Source organism: Egretta garzetta, unplaced genomic scaffold (genome assembly GCF_000687185.1).
Source record: "Egretta garzetta isolate BGI_Z169 unplaced genomic scaffold, ASM68718v1 scaffold251, whole genome shotgun sequence".
Classification (NCBI taxonomy): domain Eukaryota; kingdom Metazoa; phylum Chordata; class Aves; order Pelecaniformes; family Ardeidae; genus Egretta; species Egretta garzetta.
In genome coordinates this window covers 7262022-7285431 of record NW_009258952.1, presented here as the reverse complement: position 1 = coordinate 7285431, position 23410 = coordinate 7262022, and the positions used below count along the sequence as shown (strand labels likewise).

Here is a 23410-nt window from a genome sequence, read left to right as displayed (position 1 = left end):
AGAAGCACCGAGAGAGGGGGTGCACTGCTGAATCGTTCAGTTCTTCTGGCAGAGGCTTCCAGGAACAGCTGAACCCTAATTATTTCACCATGTAACTATAGGTTATTCCTATAATAAGGGCTTACATGGGCCAGACATGCCAAGTCAGGCCCTCATCAATAGTCTTCAGGCTAACTATTAGGATGGTATTTAATCTGAAGCTATCAAAAAAAGAGAAGCTACGCAATTTGCTGAGTCTATAATTCTGGTGATAATTAGCTCTGCTTTGCCCTAAATGTTCTAACAAATGGGTCATTTGTCATTTGCAACAAAGTTTGTTCTGTAGTCTGTCTACATAGTGAGCAAGACAATTAAAGTTTTACATCAGTGTATTAATTATTTAGCATGTTCTCATTCTCTGAGCATAGGGAATCTTTTTTTCTCAAGTGCCTCCAAATTACCTAACTCAGGGAGGAAAAGGAGAGCAGCTGAGGAGGAGAGGGAGATGAGGAAGCTGGTAAGATGTGTAAGCTCTTTAGATGGAGGCCATGCTAAAAACCCAGTAACATTAATGGCAAAACCTCTTTTGGCCTCAGGTGGCTTTGAAGGAACCTTCATTGGAATGAGAGGGTGAGAGAAAGCTCTCTTGCTTCTACAGATGAAACTAAAAGAATGGTGGTATAAAACATTTCAAAGTGGAGTTCTCCCATTACGTGGGGGTTGGAAGCTGGGTGAGTGCACAGGGCATTGTATAATCAGGAAAAATACAGACTCTGTGACATCCGTTACTGTTAGGCGGAGGAAAAACAACTATGGAAGAATTAGAGCAACAGATTCCTCTTTCATATATCGTAGATTTGAATAGGTTTAGGCTGCATTCAGGGTCATTTTTTTTCTTTGTAAAATTTGCTCAGACAATGACATAACTTTGCAGTCTTATGACTTGGGCTGAGTAAATTGTATACATTGTAATTTTGTAATTCTGCAAAGAAGGATATGAAGGCTTTAGCCATTGATATTGCTCAGAAGCTATAATAGAAACACACATAATTGATTGCCATAGTGTTGTTAATGCTGAAGGGGTTTCTGGGAGCAGGATCACACCTACAATCTTAAGAGAAGAAATGTGTTTCAGAATTTCTACTATTTTTTTGTTGGTGGCAAGTATTTTGAAGAGCCCTTGAGGATGCTTAATGTGCAGAAGCATCTTCCAGGCTCAGGTGGCCAAGCTGACAGTGCTTTAAATTTAGATTTGACTGAGCCTTCAAGTGTATGATTGCTTTGATTTGTTTGGAAAAAAATGTCTCTAGGACATGTACCTGGAACAAAACATTCTTTCTACTTTTTAGTTATTTAGGCTTCTTTAGATGCACACACTGTACATGTGCATAGAAGTTGTGAAACAGGAAAATAAAGTTTCATATTGCAACCCAAAGAAAGATTATTAAGGATAGCAATCAGTAAAAAGACTATATTGCCAATATGCGTTTGCTTTTATGTCACTGCAGAATAATTACTGGGAAACTAATGCATTAGTTACCTCTTAATTTACAAAACTAATTAAAAAAAAAAATCCAGAGACTGTAAATGTGGTGTTCTTAGGACTGTTTTACTTCATTCTTTCTGAAATTTCCTTGACATGGCTGTTTGGTATCCAAGGAAAGAACAATTTGGCAATTAATTTTCAACAGTTCTTCAGAACTCGCAATGAGAAAAGTGAGGTATAAGGACATGTGCCTGAGGAACCAATATATTTGTAAAGCATAAACAAAACCACCCACCCTACCCATCCCCCAACATTTAGCTAGAAAATTCTGTGTGGTTGGATTACAGTAAGCAAAAGCAAATGAAGCACCATAGAAATGTGAAGAATAGGGAGCCTCTGTGTACTGAAAGAAACTAATTCCACGAAGAGGGGGGTTCTGCTTTGCTGATACATTTTATTTTTTTCCCCACTTTATGCAACACCAAATAGATTTATCTACTGTGGAAAATACTTTTTTTTTTTCCTGTGATAAAGAAGATTTTAAGAATCTCCTTAGGAGAGAAGGACTGTTAACTACTGAGAAACTTGAATTACTAAGTACCTGGAACTGAAATCACTGAAATAGTATGTAGGGTTGGTATCGATCATTTGGAGTCAATTCCTGTATTTTTAGTGAAGCATTTAAAATATCAGGGGTCACCCCTCCTAGGAAAAGAATTGAAGATGCTTTTCCATTGTTGCACAGTACTTTCAAAACTCTCAGACATGTCTGCTCCTACAGATTCTACTCTCTGAAGGATGTTTCAGGGCTCAAACCTCAAGCTTAAATTAAAAAAAAACACAGAGATAAACATCTAGTTCTTACCATTTTTCATTTCAACGGCTGCAAAAGGAACGCATTCCAACAGAAGTGGCTGAGCTGTCACCTCTCCTCCTTATCCCCAGAGGAGTTTGGAGGGAACCATGTTCGATGATAAAGAAGATTTTAAGAATCTCCTTAGGAGAGGAGTTTGGAGGGAACCATGTTCGAGTAAGTGGCACTACCTTAAGTTTCTTGCTACCTATCTCAGAAGCAGCTCAGAGCTGGCATTTTATAAGCTGTGAAAAGGTTGAAAAATCATTGTGACTTGTCGGTTGAGATGACCTGCCAAGCAATTACCTAAGGCTGTAAGATGGAATCTGCATCTGTTCCAGTTTTTTGGACTCCATTTGGGAGTGTCTTCTAGAGCTGAACATTGGTTAATGAAAACCAGAGCTTTGTTCTTTGCAGTAGGCACAGCTCTGTAATCTGAATGAGAAGCGAATTAGATTGCCTTTGGAAAGGAAAAGAGTGCATTTGGAGCTTCAGTAGAGTAGAAATTTGCTGGTCCAGTGGTTCAGGGCATAGACACCATTCTTATATGGATCTGCCTCTTGTGCTGTTTGCAGTATAAGTGTTAGCAAAGAGATTTGTACTTGGCTGTATTGAAACAGTGGAGAAAGGGGTACTTAGTTTAAGATTGGGTGTGTTTGGCTCTGACTGACTCACTAATGTCCCAAGTAACTGCACTTTTATTCCACCTTTTTGAAATACCGGTGATGGTACTTACCCAGAATGTCAAGATGTTTCTTTTGGGCAGAAGTTATGATACAGAACTGAATCCTGATTTCAGCATGATCCATGCACCACTGGATGCATGGTTTTGCATGCCTAAATCGAGCACTGGATCAAACACTGTTTAGGCCTTGAGTGAAGAATAGTAAGATTTACACCCCTGAATGCTTAAGTTATTCTTGAAAACAGGACATATCAGCTGAGTTAGTGAGACTCTGCAGGGCTGTGTTTTAAGGATTCCAGAGTATTTTACTATAAGCCCTCATGTTTAGGCCTGTAGCAAAAAAGCTTCCGAGGAAAGGCTTTATGTAGCACAATGGCTGTAAATATAAAACCAAACTACACCTATTTCTACAAGATTTTTCTGGTAAAATGAGGCATTGGCAATACCACGCCTTGCATGTCTATTCTGCAACGTACAATGTAAAAAACATTTTGAACGCTCTTACTGCAAAGGCTGTTTTGCCAGACAGGGTGAGTTAGAATTTTCTTTGGTACTCTAATATTTTGTTAGATTTGTGACATTGAGAAGACACAGAAGATTTATATTTTGTACTTAAGTAAAACCTGCTGTCATTTGGAAGTTTTCTTTTCCAAAGAATATACATGGTAGTAGAAAAAAATAATGCTTACACAGTTTTATTATGGATGATGCTCCATGGAGCAACGCCATAGACTCTAGAAGTCTTACATGACAGCTGCGCATGCTCATTATGACCAGATTTTCAGCAGTACTGAAAACCAGAATTTCCACTGATTTCACCAAGATCCCCATGTGTTCACTGAAGCAGACAGTTCCATCCTGGTGAAACACTGAACATTAAAAAATAAGGCTTATTGGCTCATTGAGAGACTTCAAAATTCAATTGGTACAGGAAGAAATTTTTTACAAGTAATGTAATCAAGCCATTTTAAAAATAAAGAAGTGCAATAGAAGAATAAATCCAAGTAACGAAGACCGCTATCAAGCAATCACAGAAACTCATCCAGTCCTCCAAATAAGTTTTTTCTAGAACAAGCCTCAATAAGCTGTTATTGCATTGATTTCTATAAAGGGCAGCTCTACAGAGAACAGTGTAGTGTGTAAAAAAACAGCCTTAACATTTTTTTATATATACTGCCAAACTTAGTTCTAAGCCATCTACAAACTTTTCATGTAGCAAACTGCAGCCTTACACATTTGAGGTCACCAGTGGGACAGAATCAAACTAGGATGAAAACTGGCTCTGTCAAACTTAAAAAACACTTTTCTGAAGTGTTTTGCTTTGATTTGGATTTTGGATTTCTGTTTTTAAATACCTCAGCCTGACTTTATATGACAGTTAAGTGATGGGAGTCTTCAGAGAAGGTTTTAAAAACCTACACTTCAAGTTCCATACCTTGAGGCTTTGATGCAAGTTGTATCTTCCAAGGAATGAGCCTACCCTAGCCATGCTCATAACAGCTGCAAAACTAGAATACTGGTTTCTTAAGCAGATGGTACATGCAGCAGTATAGAATATTGTGCATTCCCAGAAATAAAAAAGAATGTGCATTCTTCATATCTTTACTCTTCCAGAAACAAGTGGAGAAAAGGAGAAGACTTCAGCTCCAGCTGCACCAATCATCAGGTCCAGGATTGTGAAATTCAGGTAGTCCAAGCAGTGGGTACTAGACATCATCCTGGCGCAAATCCACAGTCAGAATCACTGAAGGTACGGGCCTGCCGTAGCACAGCAACTGGCCACAGAGGCAGTGACTACCAGAGGAGCTCTGTAAGGAACATGAGGGCAAGAGGTGAGGGGCATTAGAAGGAGTCTAACAATACTTCTGGGAGCTTATTAGGTTTACTCTCATACCTGACCGTCATGCTATCATGGTGGCCTTCCTTTTGGAGGAGCCACCATCCTCACACCTCACCTTGCTTACTTAGGGTTGACACTGGGGCTAATGCTGTCTGACACAATGATCGATGACCAATGGGATGGCGTGTACCTTCACAGCACAGCTGTGGATGGCACAAAAATGTCCTACCACAGTGGCAGATTCACTGGAGGATGGGGTGCCATTGTGAGAGGCCTTGATGAGCTGGAGGAATGGTCCCATGGCAACCTCATAGAGTTCAATGATGGCAAATGCAAAGTCCTTTATGTGGAGCAGCAGCGCAGGCTGGGATAACTGACTGTCTAGGTGACAGGACTGGAGCCAAGGGCCTGGGGACTGTAGTGATGAAGTTGGTCATGAGTCAGTGGTTGCAATGAAAGCTAACTGCATACTGGGCTCCCTCAGAGTGCAAACAGCAGATCAAGTGAGTAATGCCACCTATTTGGCATTCAGGAGACCACATCTGGAGTACTCTGTCCAGTTTCAAACCCTCCTGCTGTCTCAGTAAAAGAGATGTCTACAAACTGTAGAGAGTGCAGCAGAGGGAAGACAGGGCTGGAGCACATGGCACACAAGGTGAGGTTGAAGGATCTGAGCTTGCTCAGTCAGGAGAAAAGGGGGTTGCAAAAACAAAGCCAGATTCTTCTGAGAAGTGCAGAGCTGAAGCACAAGATGTGATGGCCAGAAGATAAAGTATGGGAAATGCAGCATGAGCAGCATTAAGGGAAAGAACATTCATCACCTTAAGCACTGGCACAGTTTGCCCCAGACAGGCTGTGAAATCCATCCTCATTCTTGGAGATTTTCAACATTCAGCTGGAAAATGCCCTAAGCAATCTGATCTAACTTTGAAGGTAGCATGGCTTTCATGTCCCTTCTGACCTAAATTACTCTGGTTGCTGAATCAATTGCCACGAGATGAAGGCCTCAGCCACCAGCATGTTCATTCCAGACACACTGACTCCAGACTGGTTGCCAGCTGGTGAGTACAAGCTAAGGCCTGTAGGCTCCCCAGGCTTCCTGAAGGTGCTAGATGTGATGAGCCACATTCTCAAATATGGCTGTCTGCCTCTGAAAATTTTGGACAGGCTTCCTGGTCATGCCAGGAGTGTTAAACCACAAGGGGCATTGATCTTCTTGACTCGAACTTCCTCTTTGTGATGGGGAGCCTGGCTAGAATGGTGTCAAACAGTCCAGTGGTCAGAGACCTGAGCTGCTGATGGAAATGTCTCCTCTATGCACTGCCAGTTTTCAAACACCAGTTCTTGCAGATAGTTGACTATCTACATAGCAATGGCTCATGCTCGGCAATGCTGGAGGCTAGGGAAAGCCAGATACACCTCAAACGGCAGAGACTCTTGAGCATGAGGAACAAGAGGGGGAACACCAGGCAGCAGTTACTGCTGAACTGAATTTGGTAGTTGTGGATACCTCTGGCTGTGTCTACTGCTTGATGTTTCGCCAGGTGTCACATGAGGGGCTTCTGTGTGGGTGTGAAGAGATGTAAGGTAGGTGGTATGCCAAGCTGCACTGCAGCTACTTGGCAGCGTGGATGGAAGAAAGCACTGATCTTGAACTTGACCTTACCGTAAGTACTCAGCCTCTTTGCCCTTTTATGGATCTCAGAGATAATGGAGGCACATATTTATGGTTCTTTACATGCCAAGAACATGATTACGCACCACTTACCCAGTTATTACTATTGATTTGGTATCTGTGGTGGATGTGTCAGCAATTTCATTAGACTGTCAAATGAAAGAGGAGGAAAGATAAAGATCAAATGCTTCATCACTTCTGGATAAAACCATTTGATGGAAAAAGAACTAATAGCACATTTTCAGTCCTTCTCAAATAGCCCTGGATACCTGCATGGGACTTAAGTGATTTCTTTTTTTCTAGTAAAGGGATTTAGAAAAAAAACATAAAAAAGAGCAAAAGTAAGAGGAACAGGAAGTCCCAGACTGCCAGCTGCAGTCAAGTACTGTCAAGTAGTTGCCTACAGTAGTTACTTGAACCATGAATATAATATGCCTTTTTGACTAAGAAGTCAGAACTTCTTTACTACAATAAAAAGTTTCAATCCAAGAACATATCAAGAAAAAGGTTGTAACTCATCTTCTAAGTCCTAGGGCCTGGATGTGAGATGGAGAATGGACTTCTAAAATCGAGCTTTAAAAGAAGATAAGGTATGCATATAAATATAAAAAGGAGAAATATTTGAATACTTAGTTTTCTTTGCTGCCAATAAAAATAGTGAATGGCATTCCTCAGGGGAATGCAGAGATGGAAATCTGGCTAAAATATAGCCTCCCCATGAGAGGGAGACTCTGCTTCCTCCCTTTTTTGAATGGTCTTGGTTACCTATTGAAGAATTAATAAGATAATAGAGAGATAGTGATGATAAAGAATACATGCTTCCATCCCTACAGTGTAGCAACCGGTGACAGCACAATGATTCAATGAGGTTTAGAGAGCCAAGAATCGTCAGAGAGAGAAAAAAGCAAAGAATAAATGTGCTTTCCTAGAACAAACCAGCTCTGTTTTTTTATCTGTCTGAATATTCTACAGAAAACTGTACTTTTTTTAAAAAAAAGTCGGTTTACTCTAAGTATGATTTTTCTGTTAAACCCTTTTTAACAGCTTTTCTTTTTTATTGACCAGAAAACAAACTATTTCTGTTTGTTGGTTTTTTTTTTTTTTAAGCTAGAACTGAGTTTCGTTTATATTGAATGCTTCTGCGAAGATGGGGATTTTTTTTTCCCTTTGTTTTTTGTGTGAGAGAACTCAAATAGCAGAGGAAAACCAAGTGAAAATGAGGAAATACTTTCTGTCGTAACGTGAAGAGCTGGAATAGGAAAGGTATGCAGTCTTTCACACTGCAGGTCTTAAGGAATATATTTGACATACATACATCCCAAGTGATACAGATGTAGCTGATTTTGCCTTTGGACCAAAGAATGGCATAAAGGACTTCTCAAAAACCTTTCTAGCCCTAATTTTCAACGGTTTTATGATGTTCTACTATGAACCTGAGCTTGCCCTGGCCCACAGGCTGATAATGAAACAGTCAACATTCATTTTGTACCATTTGTGGTATTGCACATCTGCTGGCATCAACAGAAAAAAACTCTTTACTTTGAATGTTCAAAGTCACATTTTGGAACTGATAGTATCTGGTCATTTAGAACAAACATAAAAACTACTTCAAAAGCAACCAATACCATAAAATTTCTATTTTAGACATTAAAGTTATGCAAAATAGAAGTTAAGCATGAAGATACCACTTTCAGCTGCTATAAATAAGAATGGCATTATTGAAATAAATTAAACGATTTCTGCCTGCTCCAAAAAGTTCTCTCATCATAAGCATTTTGCTACACGACTGTGTGTGCATTAGAGAAGTAAAAATTATTGTCTGCCACTGCTTTTGGGAAGATTCTTGCTATCTTACCTACCAGGATTTTGAATAAATTGGGTACTAGATAAGATCTAAATCCAGTAAAATGTAGATTAGAACCAAAGTATGGGAGGTCTACCTGTGCAAAAACTGGAATTGGGACCAAAAGGAACTGGAAAGTGTATTCTGTACTCTATATCAGACAATAATAGGTGGCCTAGCCTGTGGAATACAGAGACTTTTCAAATGAACTGTGCTTTGGTGATATTTTTTCAAAGCACTTATAACCAGACATGTAATCTTGTAGTTCTTTATTTCTTCTTCTGCATTCCTTGGGCATTATGTACATATATATACACACACATACATACGTGTATGTATATATACATGTGTGTGTATACACATATTTAAATCTGTTCTGTTCTTTTGCATTTGCCCTGGCTTTTTTTTTTTCCCATTTGTCCTGTCTGCCTCTGTGGACTGGTCTCATGTTTCCCGAGATGGCAGACCACTCAGCTCCTGTTGACTCTGTGTTGATGAAGCTATTAGGATGTGTAAAGTTAAGCATATCTATAAATACTTTCAGGAACAAGGTCTCAGCTGTCTCTAAATGCCTAAATTTAAACATCTGGATATTGCTTCTATTTGATCTTATAGTTTCTATGGCTTCTATTACAACAAGGCTAACCTAATTGCCTATGTGCTTCTAAAGGCTCTGGCTCCCTTATTAGATGTTGGGAATACTTGCACAGTACATTTTCCAGTCTTTGTGGATTTTCACTGAATTGTGGTAAGCAATTTCTATCTGTGTGCCGTGCTGTTCTCACTTGCCCCTCTTTGTCTAGGAATTTCTAACCGTGCTGAATTCTGCAGTGAATCTTTGCCGAACTAAGAAAATGTATTCCATTAGTCATCAAAAATTTTAATTACCAAGTTTTCCCTCTCATTTGCATTTATTTTTAGGGTTTTACTATGGTCTATGATGTGGGATTTCTTTCTAAAAGTATTACATGCTCTCTGGATGCAGCATTTGTTTGCAAATTTGTATCAAACAAAAAATCTAATTGCCGCTAAAAGCATTAGTTCTGTTGAAATACGTCATATGTTTGCATTTATAGTTCTCTTAATAATATAATGTTTTCCTTGCATAGACAGAATTTATCTCGAAAAGTTTTAAAGGTTTTTAAATAACCTATATACACATTAAATGCATAAATGCCCAATGAAGTTAAAGTAGTTACAATTTTTGTCCATATTACCTGTTGAAACAATTTCACAAATGAGACACTGAAAATATTTAGTAGATATTGTACTAGTAGTTTTGATCCCACTTGATTGAAAAATCTTTTTTTTTAATTTCTTACCATTCACCATCCCAGTTCTGATAATTTATGAATAATCTTCCACCAAATTTCATGTTAGTCCTTGTTTTGCTGATAAATTTATTCTCTGCCATACTCCTCAAATTTCTACCATAACAGCAATCACTGTTTTTTTTTAACCATTCCTCAACAGTGTTTACCCAATCTGTAGAGCTGCATGTCTTATAGATGGACTGCAATTCCATTATAAATGTACTGGTTCCTTGTTGTTACGTTATGGTCATTCAATATATACAATTTTGCAGAACTCCAGCAGTCAGGTAACAGATTTTACATTTGTGGATTTGTTTCCTAAAGAAATTATAATCATTTCTGTAGAAAACAAACAAAACCCCAACTCTTGCCTACAAAAAAAAACCTCTGCTTTTTAAGACCAGTTTTGAACAGTTGGTAAAATTGGGTCATTATAGGAATAGATAGGGGAATTGAGGATTTAGGGAAAAGGTGGGTCCCCAAATTCTCCCTCCTCCCTTCTCCTCCTTTAATTTGTGGAACTGATTTTCACATGCAGAGAGCAGATGTGAGGGGTTTTTGTTCAGTACTTGAGTCTGCAATAGAGGGCAAGTTGAAGCCCTTTGGAGAGTTCTGCGTACCCAATAGTCACTACTCATTTACATGATTACAAGGGAAATCCCAATAAATATTTGGAACAAATTCTGCTATCCTTATTCATCTCAGTATCTTTGTCCACAACTATTCTTGATATATGTGTAAGTGGAAAGTTTTATTATATATGTTAATGGTAATGCTATTACTTGTATAAAACCCTCCTGAAGAAGGAAGTCGAATTTGGTCAGGAGTTGGAATCCACTCTTTACCTCACAAATAATTTCTGCAGCAATCCAGCGTCTTCTAGCTTATTTGGCATTAAATCAGATGAAATGTCAAGTTTCAAATCACTAATTCAATCTACTAAAGTCCCTTTATGTATTTTGCAAGAGCATCCAGACCTGGTGCAGCCTTATGTAAATTAGTTTGTGTGAGCTGATAAGATCACAGAACAATGAGAAGTACTATTCGTTTCTGCCATCATCTAAAAAAACCCCAAAGATTAATCCAGTGATCATATTATACAAAGGAGAGCCACGAGGACTTGCTAATTACATAAAATAATTAAATATTAACATATGCATAATAGCATCTAAGTAGTTAAAGGTTGCAAAATAAAGTGCTCATTTGGAGTAGAAAACTATGGCAAATTATTGGTGTAGCTGTTTACTGTGATGCTGAAAGTTCATGCTGATTGCCAGCTGGAGGAGAGAGAAGAGGGAGATGTAGGGCAGAGCATATTTTTTATCCAGTGATAATTACACCCGTGAAAGCCAAGCACTTTCCTACCTGCTGGCTAGTTTCTACCACAGTCTGCGGAATGAGCATATAAATGTCCTCAAGCATATACAAAAAGGGTTATCATTAAAGGTATTGCCTGCAAACTCTTGGATTTTTAGGCTTCCTCTAATTGAAATTCTAAGGGTTTTTTTTCAAATTTCTATTGCAAGTAATAATGCATGTCTCAGTCGCAGAATTGTGTAAGACAAGGTTAATCCAAGCAAACTTGAACAGCTGTATCTTTGCCAAGCTTACATAGTTGTATCCACATTCATTCTATATTAACTTATAAGAAGACCTAAGACTTTGGGGTATGTGGAAGGATCACAAACCTCTTTGTAATGTATTAGGCTGTTCCATTCTACACTTTTTGTACAAGGAGAAAAGTGTATACCAGAGATCTTTACTACCCCCTCCCTCCTCAGCACATTATGGCTTATTGGAAGATTTCTAGTACATCCAATTGGTAGAAATTCTGAACTGGAAAATGGAATGCCTTTTTCAACTGCTGGTAGAATGCCACACATTTATATGGAAAAGTTCTTCTTTCACCTGGTAAAGACTTGATGCCTGGCAGTCTTGTGCCCTAGTCTAATACACAACAGGAAAATTGTTCTTTCTAGAATCCTGTCCTAAGAAATTTTAAATTTCTTACAATTGAAAAGCTCCTCTGTGTTATCCAGGAGTAGAATAAAGTTCAAGTAAAGGTAAGAAAAGTGGTGAGAGAAAATATAGCACCACAGAAATGTCTTTGTAAGAAGTTGCAATTTTTTTTTCACCTGGGTTGCACTTTTGAAAGGTTTTGCAAATGTTATAAATGTGATTCTGCTGTGGCTGTCACCTTGCCAAAGTGTTGGGTAGCATTTTAAGAATCTTTTGGGTGGTATATTAATATCAGACTACAGATTATAGTCACAGACCAGTTAATTTAGGAAGACTTAATTGAACAGAATATATATGAAATATATATATTTGTAAACATACATGTATATGAATGTATATTTGATTCCTAGTCTGCCACTAGAGTATTTTGTATATATAGGGCCCAATGTCTCATTCTTATTTCATCCAAAGCAACATTACTTTCATCACTGGGATAGATCAACCACTGCAATTTAGACTTTCCCAACCCCCAGTTCCAGTCCACGTCTTAAAAGCACACTACCTCTTATTGCAGCAAGCATTTTGCACACATATCTGATTTTATTGTAATCACTCATTTCCTAATGTTCCTTTAGCTCATATCTTTTTTGCTCTGCTTGGCATGCTCCTTGGACTATATCCAAAATGGTCTCTGATCTTATTGTTCAGTAGGCCATAGGAGAAAACACATGCGATCTTATCCCATAGCTCATCACCACCATTGTATTCCACATAAATTTTCTTAGTCATGCTAGAATTTTTATTTCACTTACTCTGCAAATCTAATGGAAACTCTGTAGGACTTATGAACTAATTCTTTTACAGGTCATTTTAATGTCCAAGCAAATCTACAAACATGGCTTTTCTTTCTCTCGGGGATCAGTATTAGTTTTCTGTTAATACATGGTGGCACATCTTATTCTAGTTGGGCACTAACAGCCTTACTTTTGCATCTCCAAGCTCAAAATCAGTTGGGAGATCATCACTTGCCCATTGGTAACTTTATCCCTCCAGTCCAAGCTGGACACTGAAGGCTACGTGTGTCCTCATACACTTTACTCGCATTCTGTGTGGGTGTTACAGTGGGCTGATCTGAAGCCTGTAAAAAGAATGTATGTGTTGTGGGGCCCGAGAAGTTCCTTTATCCCATGTTCTTGTGTCGCTTCATTTTGAAATGATTGATTCCTTCCTTGCACCCCCTCTGAACTTTGCTGGCCATACAGCTTTCTCCAGTGCCCTGTGGGGCTCTTAACTCCATTACCACACTCTCTGCTACTTTATCCTTTGCGTCAGAGTCTGAGGGCAGAACTTCATATAAAGAACATAATGACTTAATCCAGTAATTTTGATGTATATGAGCTTCTCTTTCAACAGCCTTATAATTATATTATATTCTCATAAAATAAACTGCAATTACAGTCAATTTCCTGATTTAGCTACTACCCAGACCAATTGCATCATATGTGTCTTTAAACATATTGTATACATTTGCATTTCTGAAACATTGTTTTTCAAGCTTCTTGAATGTGAACTGAAACTGAATTACACTGTTTGTACTCGTAAGGAAAATGTCTTCTTGTAGTATTTCCATCTCCTTCCTTTGTCCATACAATGCTTTCTGTGAACATTTAAAACTACTTTAAAAACACTTTAAGATACATTTACAATGTTTTAAAAATAATTCTCAGGTGACAGTTTCTCTCCTGCTCTCCTTAGATAATATCCTCATGGGAGGCAGGAGTGATTTAAACCTCTGTCAGAAACCAGAACCAGATAATTTTGTAATACTATGTATTTTTTTAATTTATTGAATGAAAGTTTGAAGAGGATGCCCATATGCTAGCCAGCTTTTGACTGGAATGTACTGGCTTCAGGTGCTGGTTATAGAGGAATGGGAATTCACATTTGAAACATCAGTTTATTCATATTATATGAAACACCAACAAACTAAAAGGTTAATATTTCTTATTGCTAACCTACTTTTAAACTAGGAAGAAAATTTTGTTTCTATGAGAGTTAATTTTGCCATGAAAAGACTTATAACTTGTTAACTCATACCACTGTATATCCTACTTGAATTTCTGTTAAAATGCAATGCAGTAGAAAACAGCTCATCAAAACAGCCAGTCATAACTCTACAAAGGAATTATATTTGTACATAGCTTCACTGCTGTCATGCTTAATGACACAAATGGGCACGCATTTTTAAACTAAAAAGAAGTAAAAATTCTGTTGTGATGCTAGCAAATAAATTATTTGGAGAAATATTCCAAATATTCATATTCCAATAATTGACACAGAATATAAACTTTTCATTGTTGCAGACTATGGATCAGGTAAGAGAGGACACCAACAGTACATAAGGGCAGTGACCGAGACTGAAAAATTCTTGTCAAGGATGGTACGTGGAAAGGGGATTGAAGAATTTTGAAAATCGGTTCAACTTCAATCTCAGTGCAGAGGTGAATGCAACTTGATGATAGAGGAGAACATCTGCAGTGAAATAATCCTTGCTACAGAGCTGGTGTTACATAACTACAATTATTTTTCTGTCCTAAAGAGCTTGAGCAGAAGACTGAAACGGTGATTTCTTGAAGCAAGACTTTACCATTGGTGGAGACAGAAGACTAAATTCTGAGGTACTATTTCTTAATGTCATTGAAGCAAAGTTGTTCTGAAGCTGGTTACCTTCTTTATAATTTAACTGAAACATCAGATTTGCAACCTTAGACAGAAGTATCTTGACTACAAATGTTTCAGTATAGGCAGATGAGAAGGGCAAAACGAAGCCTAAAGTAACAGAACCTGAGATTCCCATCCTTAGAACATATGTTAGCATCTGAGATGAGAGTAGTTGGCTAGATCCTGGGATAAAGAATCTTTTCAGTGTCAGGGATGCTTCATCTATGCCGAACAAAGAGGTAGAAGAGAAAGTGGGGGGTGTAAGAGGCCTTTACAGGCTAGACAGAGAAAACTCAGTGCAAAGTAGGAAAAGAGAGAGAGGTGCTGATTTTATGGTAGGAAAATGCATTGTCAGTGAACATCTGGATTGTTCTGTGTGAAGTGCTTAGGTATCAGAGACCAAACCCCAGTCATCTTTGGGTTTATTTTTTTCCCCTGCACTATTGAATTTGCAGAGTATACTTACTAAGAAACAATAAAGAAGCAGATAATGTGCTTATCTACTTTGATAGATAATGTACTCATCTATTTTGAATACCTTTTCACAGCAATCACAGATGATAAACAGGAAGTGAATAGGGGGAAAAGAAATGGGAAAAACATTTGAGTAAGAGGGTACTGCATTCCTGAATGAGCTTGTGGATTAATTGTTTAGGAGCATGTTCACTATCAACTTAATCTCTGATAACTATCCACACTGATTCTCTAAACCTTTTGAAATATTCCAAATACCAGTGTACTTTATCTAAAGCTCAGTAACAGCAGCCTGTGTACACGCTCGCAATCTGTTGGCGATACAGACAATGCGGTTATCTTTCTTACATTTTCTGTTTTGAACAGACTGTTCATTCATGCATTTTTTTCTGAAGTGCAGCATGTTGCTACTTAAGAAGGCTGCACCAACAAATCTGGCAGATCAATGTATTTCTGTTTTCTGGAACATAACTTTTCAAAATTCCTTTCAAAGCTTCAGGCTTTCTGTTCTTTTTACCTTGTATCCTCACTATGGAGCCGATACTGATCCCACTAAATTTAGAGGCATAGGGTCTGTCTTGCAGGCCTAATTCCAAGCCTCCTGGAACTTCTCCCTCTCTTCTTAGGTAGAAGTAGACAAATGTGTTGTTTACTTTGTCATTTTGACAAAACCGCCAGCATAGCATAGTATAGTGAGCTTGATAGATACCATTTGCTAATGAACCATCATACCTGGTCTACAATCCTTTCCACATTCTCCAGAGAATTACTGTTGTACACTGCATGATTCTAGTACTTTGCTCACCCCCACTATGTTAGTTATGTAGATACTTGCACAGTCTCCTCCCTTAAGTTTTCCACTTAGTCCCTGTGCTTCTCTCCATGCTTTTTCAGCTTCTGTGCCATCGTTTAGACATCATCAAAAAGTCCTTATGTAAATTCACAATTGTATCAGCATTTGCCAAAAAGCCTTAAAAGCCAGACAAATGTAGAAAATTTCTTATGCTTATCTTTGATAATGTACTGAAGTTCACAAATTACAGTCTTTTAAGTCACGTATTAATGCTAACCTAACAATTAGAAAATAGCTCTTGTTGTAAAGAAAGACACTATGCTGAATTTTGTGTAAACACGTTATTAAGATTTAAAGCGGGCCAGCCAATGATTACCAAAACATTAAAATCTTGACTCCTAGAACACTTAAAAATACAATTAATAGTTAACTGCAGTGTTGTTTATAAGCACTGAATTAGTATCTTTATAATATATGACACCTATATTTGCATACCTTATTCTTTTGAGGGGAAGCTGGTACCAACCTGCATATTGTTTTTTATACAGAGTTGGGAACTTAAATTTCCTGATAAGAACATGACTGAACCTAAAATATTTCTGCAAAAGAGACAATACATTCCTCTATTTGCATGAAAAAAGTTTCCAGCAAAAGAACTGTCTACATATTTTAATAAAAAAGCTCAGGCGCATAGGTAGCCTAGTCTCCAAGTGAGCCTTTCAATTTTGCTACAGAAGATAATCCTTTATTTCAAAATTGTTTAGGACAATGAAGCTTATGAAATGTAAATTGCTTTATCAAGTGCTCAAAAATTAATCCTAGATTAACAGTATATTTTAAAATATTATTAGGAATGTCATGTTACTAATAACAAGCCAAGCTTTTCCCTCTATTTTGGGACAGGAGACAAATTCAATTACCTTTTTGCTAATTGTCTGATGTATGTTCTTATTGTCATGCATATTCTCTTAAATGCTTCAAGTTCATAATTGCTAGTGGGAGCCAGCTGTATGGCTAAGAGTTGGTGTACCGGGTGGAAAATACAACTCATTATCAAGGCAGCAGCCTATGAAGACCTGCACACATGCTGCTTTAGGAAAATCAGTTGAAACTTTATGAAAGCAGATAGATGCAGAAATATTAAACTCCAGTTACTTTCATAGCAGAGATATCAATCTCTCTTTCCAATTAAGCAAATCAGCCAGTAACCTTGTGTCCAGCATTTTCCGTGAGAAACAAACCCAAGGGGATGGATCCCAAGCCAAGAATTTTTCCCCTTTAGAAAGAATCAGATGTCTGTGTGATGGCTGCAATGCTGCCAAGGGCAAGCATTCAATGGCACATTCAGTCCAAGGTCCTTGTCCTCCTCTTCAAGGACTGTAATGGGCATTGGCATTAATATTTCAAGGACTTCCTCTAATTTCACATCCCTCCAAGTATAAGCAGTAATCACCTAAGGAGATACTATTACAGAATAGTTCTTAAGCTTCCTACTACAGGAAATTAAATGGGATCACTGCTAGCCTCCCTCTCACTAAAAAGCAACACGTACCTCTTTGGCTGGATTTTTGGTGAAGATAGCAATCTTTAGGTTGCTAAATTTTCAATTTTTAAGCTCTTGTCCCTGCGTATTGTCTTCAAATCCAGCTCCATTAAGCCTGGAAAAGAAGAAGCAGCAGTGTTGCCAACTCATATATTTTTTACCATTACTCCTTTTATGTTTAGTGTTGGGTTTTTTCCACCTCTAGTTCCCGCAATCAAATAGCTACAACAGAATCTTTCTTTCACTATAAAAACCCAGTTACTAGAGATCACAGCTTTGTGTCAGGGGAGGGGGTGGGGGAGGAAGGGAGCCCAGAGGCCTTGAAACAGTGAAATTTAAAGGTTTAAAATCTATTTTAAGGTCTCTCTTGATGACTTTGACTTTGGTTTAGACACATTTTTTTGTTTTCTTTTTTAAATGTTGGAAGTTGGCATTACTGGTATGCTTATTGAGCATAATCCTGTTCATTCTCAGGTATGTTCTGGTAATAAAAAGCAATGTGCAAAACAGTCTCCAGTGCATACTGGGAATTCCTGATGAGTATGGAGAATCCTTGACTATTGTTGACTTGAGTTGTGAACAGCAGAGAAGCCCAAGTTGTATACACAAAAGCTAATTTGAGCATCTGAAAACCAGTTGTCCTAAACTTCCTCTAGATTGGCTTCTGCACTGGTTCACTCCTTAGCAGCTTTAGTAACATTACCTGCTTTTGGTAGCTTCCCAGAGGAGCATCTTATAGGTGGCTAAGGCTTAACAGCCCTCCTAGGTTAGAGAGCTGAGACTGATCTCCTCTGCTGTGTCCCTCCCATTCCCCGCAGCTCCTTGAAATGGTGATCATCTAGCAATGCACTTTAAATATGTTTACCTCTAAGCACTTGAGGACCTAACTTACATGTATGTTTTTAGCTAAAAAACATGCTGAAATGCATGGTGTTTCAGAACCTACATGACTTTACCACTGCAAGTAGTTAGGATACAGCTAGCAGTACAAACATTTATAATAATTACGCAGCGAGTACACAAACATATTCCAGCTTTATAGACCCTTAAGTAAACCTTGCTGACTGAATGCAATATGCATGCACAGACCCAACCGGACTACAGCACGAACCAGACTTGCCAGCTGAGCCAGGTACAGCACCCGTCCATGGCCATGCATGAGATCTTCCGGCAAAGCGGTTTACAATGCAGTTACTAACTAGAGTGTGACTCTCTATTCCCCTCTAGTGGCTGGTCTGCATAATATTAGAGTTACTAGTCACGGGTTAGAGGAACTAGCCCAGACTCTTGGACATGCCGAAAGGCCTTGGTTCGGTCCCTGCTGCCATCCATGCTACTGGAATGCCAACACTGCATAGACAAATGTTCCTGTGGTCTGGCAGTGCTAGAGAGGGAGGGAAAAGGAACAGGTTTTGAAGGCTTGTATTTTTATGCTCTTAGCCACTGCCAAATAATTCAATTAACATTTATATCCCTTAGAAAGGAAGAAGAATGTCACTGTCAGTCGGTGTGGTAAGCCTTTTATTTAATTATTTGAGTCCCTGAGTGTTAAGGTAGCTGAGTATGAATCTGGCCTGTTCATCTTTAGGAGGGTACCAAGAGCTCTGCCAAGCAGGCTGCATTGTAGTCTTAGCTGGCTTCCTAATAATGCCCATCTGTAGTCTTCTGTACTGTACTTGAACTGTGAAATCTCAGAGCAGATTTGTCCTTGGAACTTATTTAATATATACAGCCAGGTCCTGCTCTATCATCAGTGCACTCATAAGTACTGCTACTTTTCCTTTTACTAATGTATTATGTTTATGTGTAGCCAAACAGAAAACAACTATAAAAATGGATATAAGCTGCAATAAAGTCCTGGAAGAGTAGTGATTTCTATTAATGGTTGGATTGGCAATATGATATTAACTAAATTTTTCAAGTTTAGATGGATTTTTCTCTGAACAGCATGAGAGAAGAGCATTCCTGAACAAACTATTGGAAGGAGGAAAGTGAACATGATGAATGAAAACAAATTACACAATACATCTGAGAATAAGAGGAGTCATAGAGGCAGTCACTCATACTCCTTAAGCACAGTGTGGTTTATGAATCTTGGATTTTCTAGTGATTTGTTCCTGTCCTTATTGAGAGCCTGAGGATAATGCAAAGCTTTTAAGTTCCCAAGGGGTCCTGCCCTGCAGGAAATAGGAAATGTTTTACCACAGAGGCTGAGTGTTTGTGGCCAAGATCACAATGTTTAAAGGACAAAATATCTGAAACTTAGGTTGATTTCTCCAGGAGAATGATGATGCAAAGGAATCCTTGCTCTTTACAAGTCTGAGTCTAGCCCAGATTTTGAAGTTGTATGGCTCTTATCTTGATGTGAATAGAAAACCATAGAAAGGATATTCAAGGTTGTCTAAACACAAGCTGGTGCTTGTGGGGATATTATCCTGCACTGAGTAGGTTTAAAAAAAACACCAAACAAAATTAAGTATACCAAATCATTGGCATGAGCCCTCCAGTGACATCATTCCCAGTTCTGTCTGCTAACTTGATATGGGACAAAAGGTAAATTGGATATTTCAGTACAATGTACTAAGATGCTTCAATTTCTTTTGACAACACGCTATCTGAGCCAATCCATTTTTAGGGGACTACTAAATGAAAAGCTAGACGGCAGCTTTCTAGGTCAGGAATGGCTAGACCTCCATTATTTTAAACAGCTTGAAGCACTGCAGTATTCAGCCAGTGTGTGTGAGTGCACATGTGCTGTTTTAGAAAATTTTACAACAGGGGTTTGTAAATTCCAAGGCTGTGCTTTAGCAATAAAAAATAATGCCTCAGGTATAAAGTGCAGGAACTCAGGGGTTTTCTTTTCCTGAAGGTAAATTCAGTTGCATTTTTTTAAAGTGCAAGCATGCTGTAAGAACTACATTTAGTCAGCTGTTGACTAATGGCTCTTACTTCTTCATGAAGTAGATAATGACTTTGCATAGAATATCAAACTCAATAGAAACAGACCACAGTAACAGAAGAAGAATTCTTTGTTATAAAGTTACTACATTAAAGGAAACACTAACAAAATTGAAAGCTTTATCAAGAAAACATCACCAGGTTTTGAGGAATACTACTTCTTTTAATGTGCCTGCTAGTTGTTCTTTTTTTTCCCCCTAATTGTTCTTTGAAAGGTTCATGAAGGAATTTCTAGTGATGATTTTTGATAGCTGAAACATAAAGCATTTAATGGGAGCTACAAAGCCATGTAAAGGTCTGTAATAAATTCATATATTGCCACTATAGATTTCTCTTAGGTCTAAATGTCTCTTTTGCACTCCAGATGCCATCTCAAAAAATAAACTTCCTACAGAGCATATGGATCAAATTTTAGCCAGCAGGGAGAAAATTGTTGACTTGGCACCGGGTGTTTGTGACCCACAGAGTACCTTTACAGACAGCCAAGTCATCAGTTTCCTTTTCTGCTAGGCAGTGGCAGCTCTGACCCCTGAAGAACACCTTCTTTGCATGTAAAGCTTGGGTATTTTAACTCCAGCAGTGATGAATGGGTATTGCAAGTGCCCATAACTTTGAAAATTCATCAGTCGGCATTGGAACTGCAGCAATCATATTCCTGAAAAATGAATGACAGGACTGAAATTATGTAGAATACTGTGGAATTACTTAATGGACCCCTACCGTAGTGAAGCTCTTGAACTAAATAAGTCAAACCACAAACAACCTACCACAACATGCAAACTCTTCTTCTCTTGGTGAGAAGAGCAAAGGATGAGAAAACCACCACCAATTTTAAAGACTAAAGTATCTTAATTAAATTTAAAAAAAAAAATTCCCATAAGAACTGAGAGGACCAAAGGGACATACCCAGCTCTCTGCGTTTATTTGCAAATCACAGGTATTTATTGCTATCTTTCTTAGTGTGGCTTGTCTTAAATCTAGCAAAAATTTTTGTGCTTTCTTGGAAAAAGAGAAAAAAATGCTAACAGTGAAGTTACTTTTCCTACTCTATCGTGTCACTGAGCCTATGCTCTCTGCAGGGCACACCTGCACTCCCAATCTTCAGTGCTCAGAGAGCTTTCTGCTAAGAAAGCTGCCAGAGACCTTCAGCTAGGAAATAGTAACAGGAAGCTCTTGGTATAGGACCGTCTGTGTTCATGTCTCCCTGAAGTCCCTAATCCATATCCGAGGGTAACCTGTCAGTTAAATGTTAGGGGAGCTGTGGGATTATGAGGTGTGTCTGTTTAGACAGCTAATTCTGCATTTGGCCTTGGAAGCTTTCCCAGCAGCGGTAGGATTGCTAGTGTGTCTCCCAAGCCAAATGGAAAGTCTAAGATTGTATGTCTGGGTGAGAATTAAGAGAGGGAAAGGTGGCTTAGGGAAATAGGAAGCAAAAATTACAAGACATCAGAAAGATCCAGCATCTTTGGAGATGCTCAGAAGCCATCTGGAAACAGTGCTGGGCAACCAGCTCTAGGTGACCCTGCTGTAGCAGGGGGGTTGGACTGGTCCCTTCCAACCTCAAGCATTCTGTGATTCTGTAGAAGAAAAAAAAAAACCCCACACAACCAAAACCCAGGCCCCTGAGGTTTTAACAGTGAGATCTTAGCATCTAGCTAATTGCACAATATGCAGCTTGGACTGGTGATGCCATCTTTAAAACCCCCTTTAATAAGTTCTCTTTTCTATTTGTATTATTGATGGTCTTGTTTCTTTACTTCAGTCCTCTTATTGGTCTACACAGAGCAGCGATAGCTTGCAGGTCCTGGTGCTGTCAGGTCCCAGCAGGTCTGGAAGTACTGCTGCTTTGAAAAGTCAGGCTGTGTAAGGCTATAGAAACATATGTTCTCATTTTTGGATCATGGGAGGGAAGCATCATTTTGCAAAGTGGGAGACTTTTATCTGTTGGAGCAGTCTGGATTCTGGTGAGATTTGTGAAATTTTACAAACATTCTCATCTGATGGGAATCATTAGAGCCACTATAGAGAACCTGCATCGCTGGCAATTACCCTTATGATTGTATGATCCTCATTAGGCTGATTAAACTAGCTTAGCACCATATTATTTAAGTGGCACCAGGCAAAGCAGCTGTACTTTGCTGGAGATGATATGCTAAAACTCTGAGCTGATATGAATTTTAGAAGACTACCAATGTACTAAAAATCCAAACAAAAAAAGGCCATTTTTTTTAGTGGCTACTGAGGAAAATAAACACTCTGCCTCACTGATACTGGGATGAGCAGTGAAACTGAGTGTGTTCCAGACAAGCCATTAAAGAATTCTACAAGCTATTGCTTATCTTACAGGGTGCACTGCAAACTCTGTAATACACTTACACCTGACCTCTTTCTAGGTAGAGGTGTGAATTTTAGGTCAGTAAGGAGGACTTTGAAATCAAACAGCAGTCAATGGCTGTGGGAGCAGAACTCACGATCTTTTGACTCCTGACAAAATTCATCCTTTTCTTTAATGGCATCTGAATCAGGAGAAGCTTGTACTCTTGCATTTGCAGAACACTGCTTGATTGGGAGCAGGCAGCCTGATTCAGCAGATGTGCTGAATGTTCCAATATTCTTCAAAGCTGTTTTGTGCTTTTAAAAAATTTTTACAAAAAAATAAGATATGCCTTTTTTATTGTGGTTTTTTTTTTTTTTTAAACAGGTGAATGCTGGTGCAGCAGAATCAGTTATTGCAGAAGAACAGAAGTGTCAAATCCCAAGAAGCATGTTTTTGTTTGCTCTTCTGTAAAGACAGCTAGAGGGGGGGGGAGGGTTATGACTCTGCTTCCAGAAAAGGTGGGGAACTAATTACTTGAAGTGAAGAAAGAATAAATACTGCTGCTTTGATGTAGCGGTTAACTCACTACTCCCTGAAGCCAGCTGGAAATTTTCTCATTTACTCTACGGGGTTTTGGACGAGAGCCCTCGGCTGTTGGAGGGAACTCGACACAACCTGCGACCAGTGTGCACCTACGTAGCTACTCGTTATTACTGTATTAAGATGCTCGGTGTCTCTAATTGGGAAATTCATCGGTATGGTAAGAAAGGTACCATTTTAAGGTTTAAAAATAATTTAAACAAAAATTAAGGAAAAGCGCTGGCTGTAGTTCCTGCACCCCCATTCCTCGCTGGCCGAGCGACTCGTTTCCCTCCCCGCGCCCCTCCATCAGCTGAAGTTTTCGAGTGCCGGTCAGGCCCCTCAGGCCGGGCGGCCCGCGGCGCTCACCCCCCGCCCGGGGCAGCGGAGCC

At 38.8% G+C, this 23410-nt stretch overlaps 1 protein-coding gene across 1 annotated transcript in view; it reads left to right on the top strand.

Moving 5' to 3' along the window:
• The first annotated feature begins 6474 nt into the window (after positions 1-6474).
• The window catches only part of CUNH8orf34 (chromosome unknown C8orf34 homolog), a 179676-nt gene continuing 162740 nt past the window's right edge, over positions 6475-23410 (top strand). Inside the window, exon 1 of the mRNA XM_009634463.1 lies at positions 6475-6510. Coding sequence (XP_009632758.1) covers positions 6475-6510 — 36 coding nt within the window. The remainder of the gene's footprint in view (positions 6511-23410) is intronic.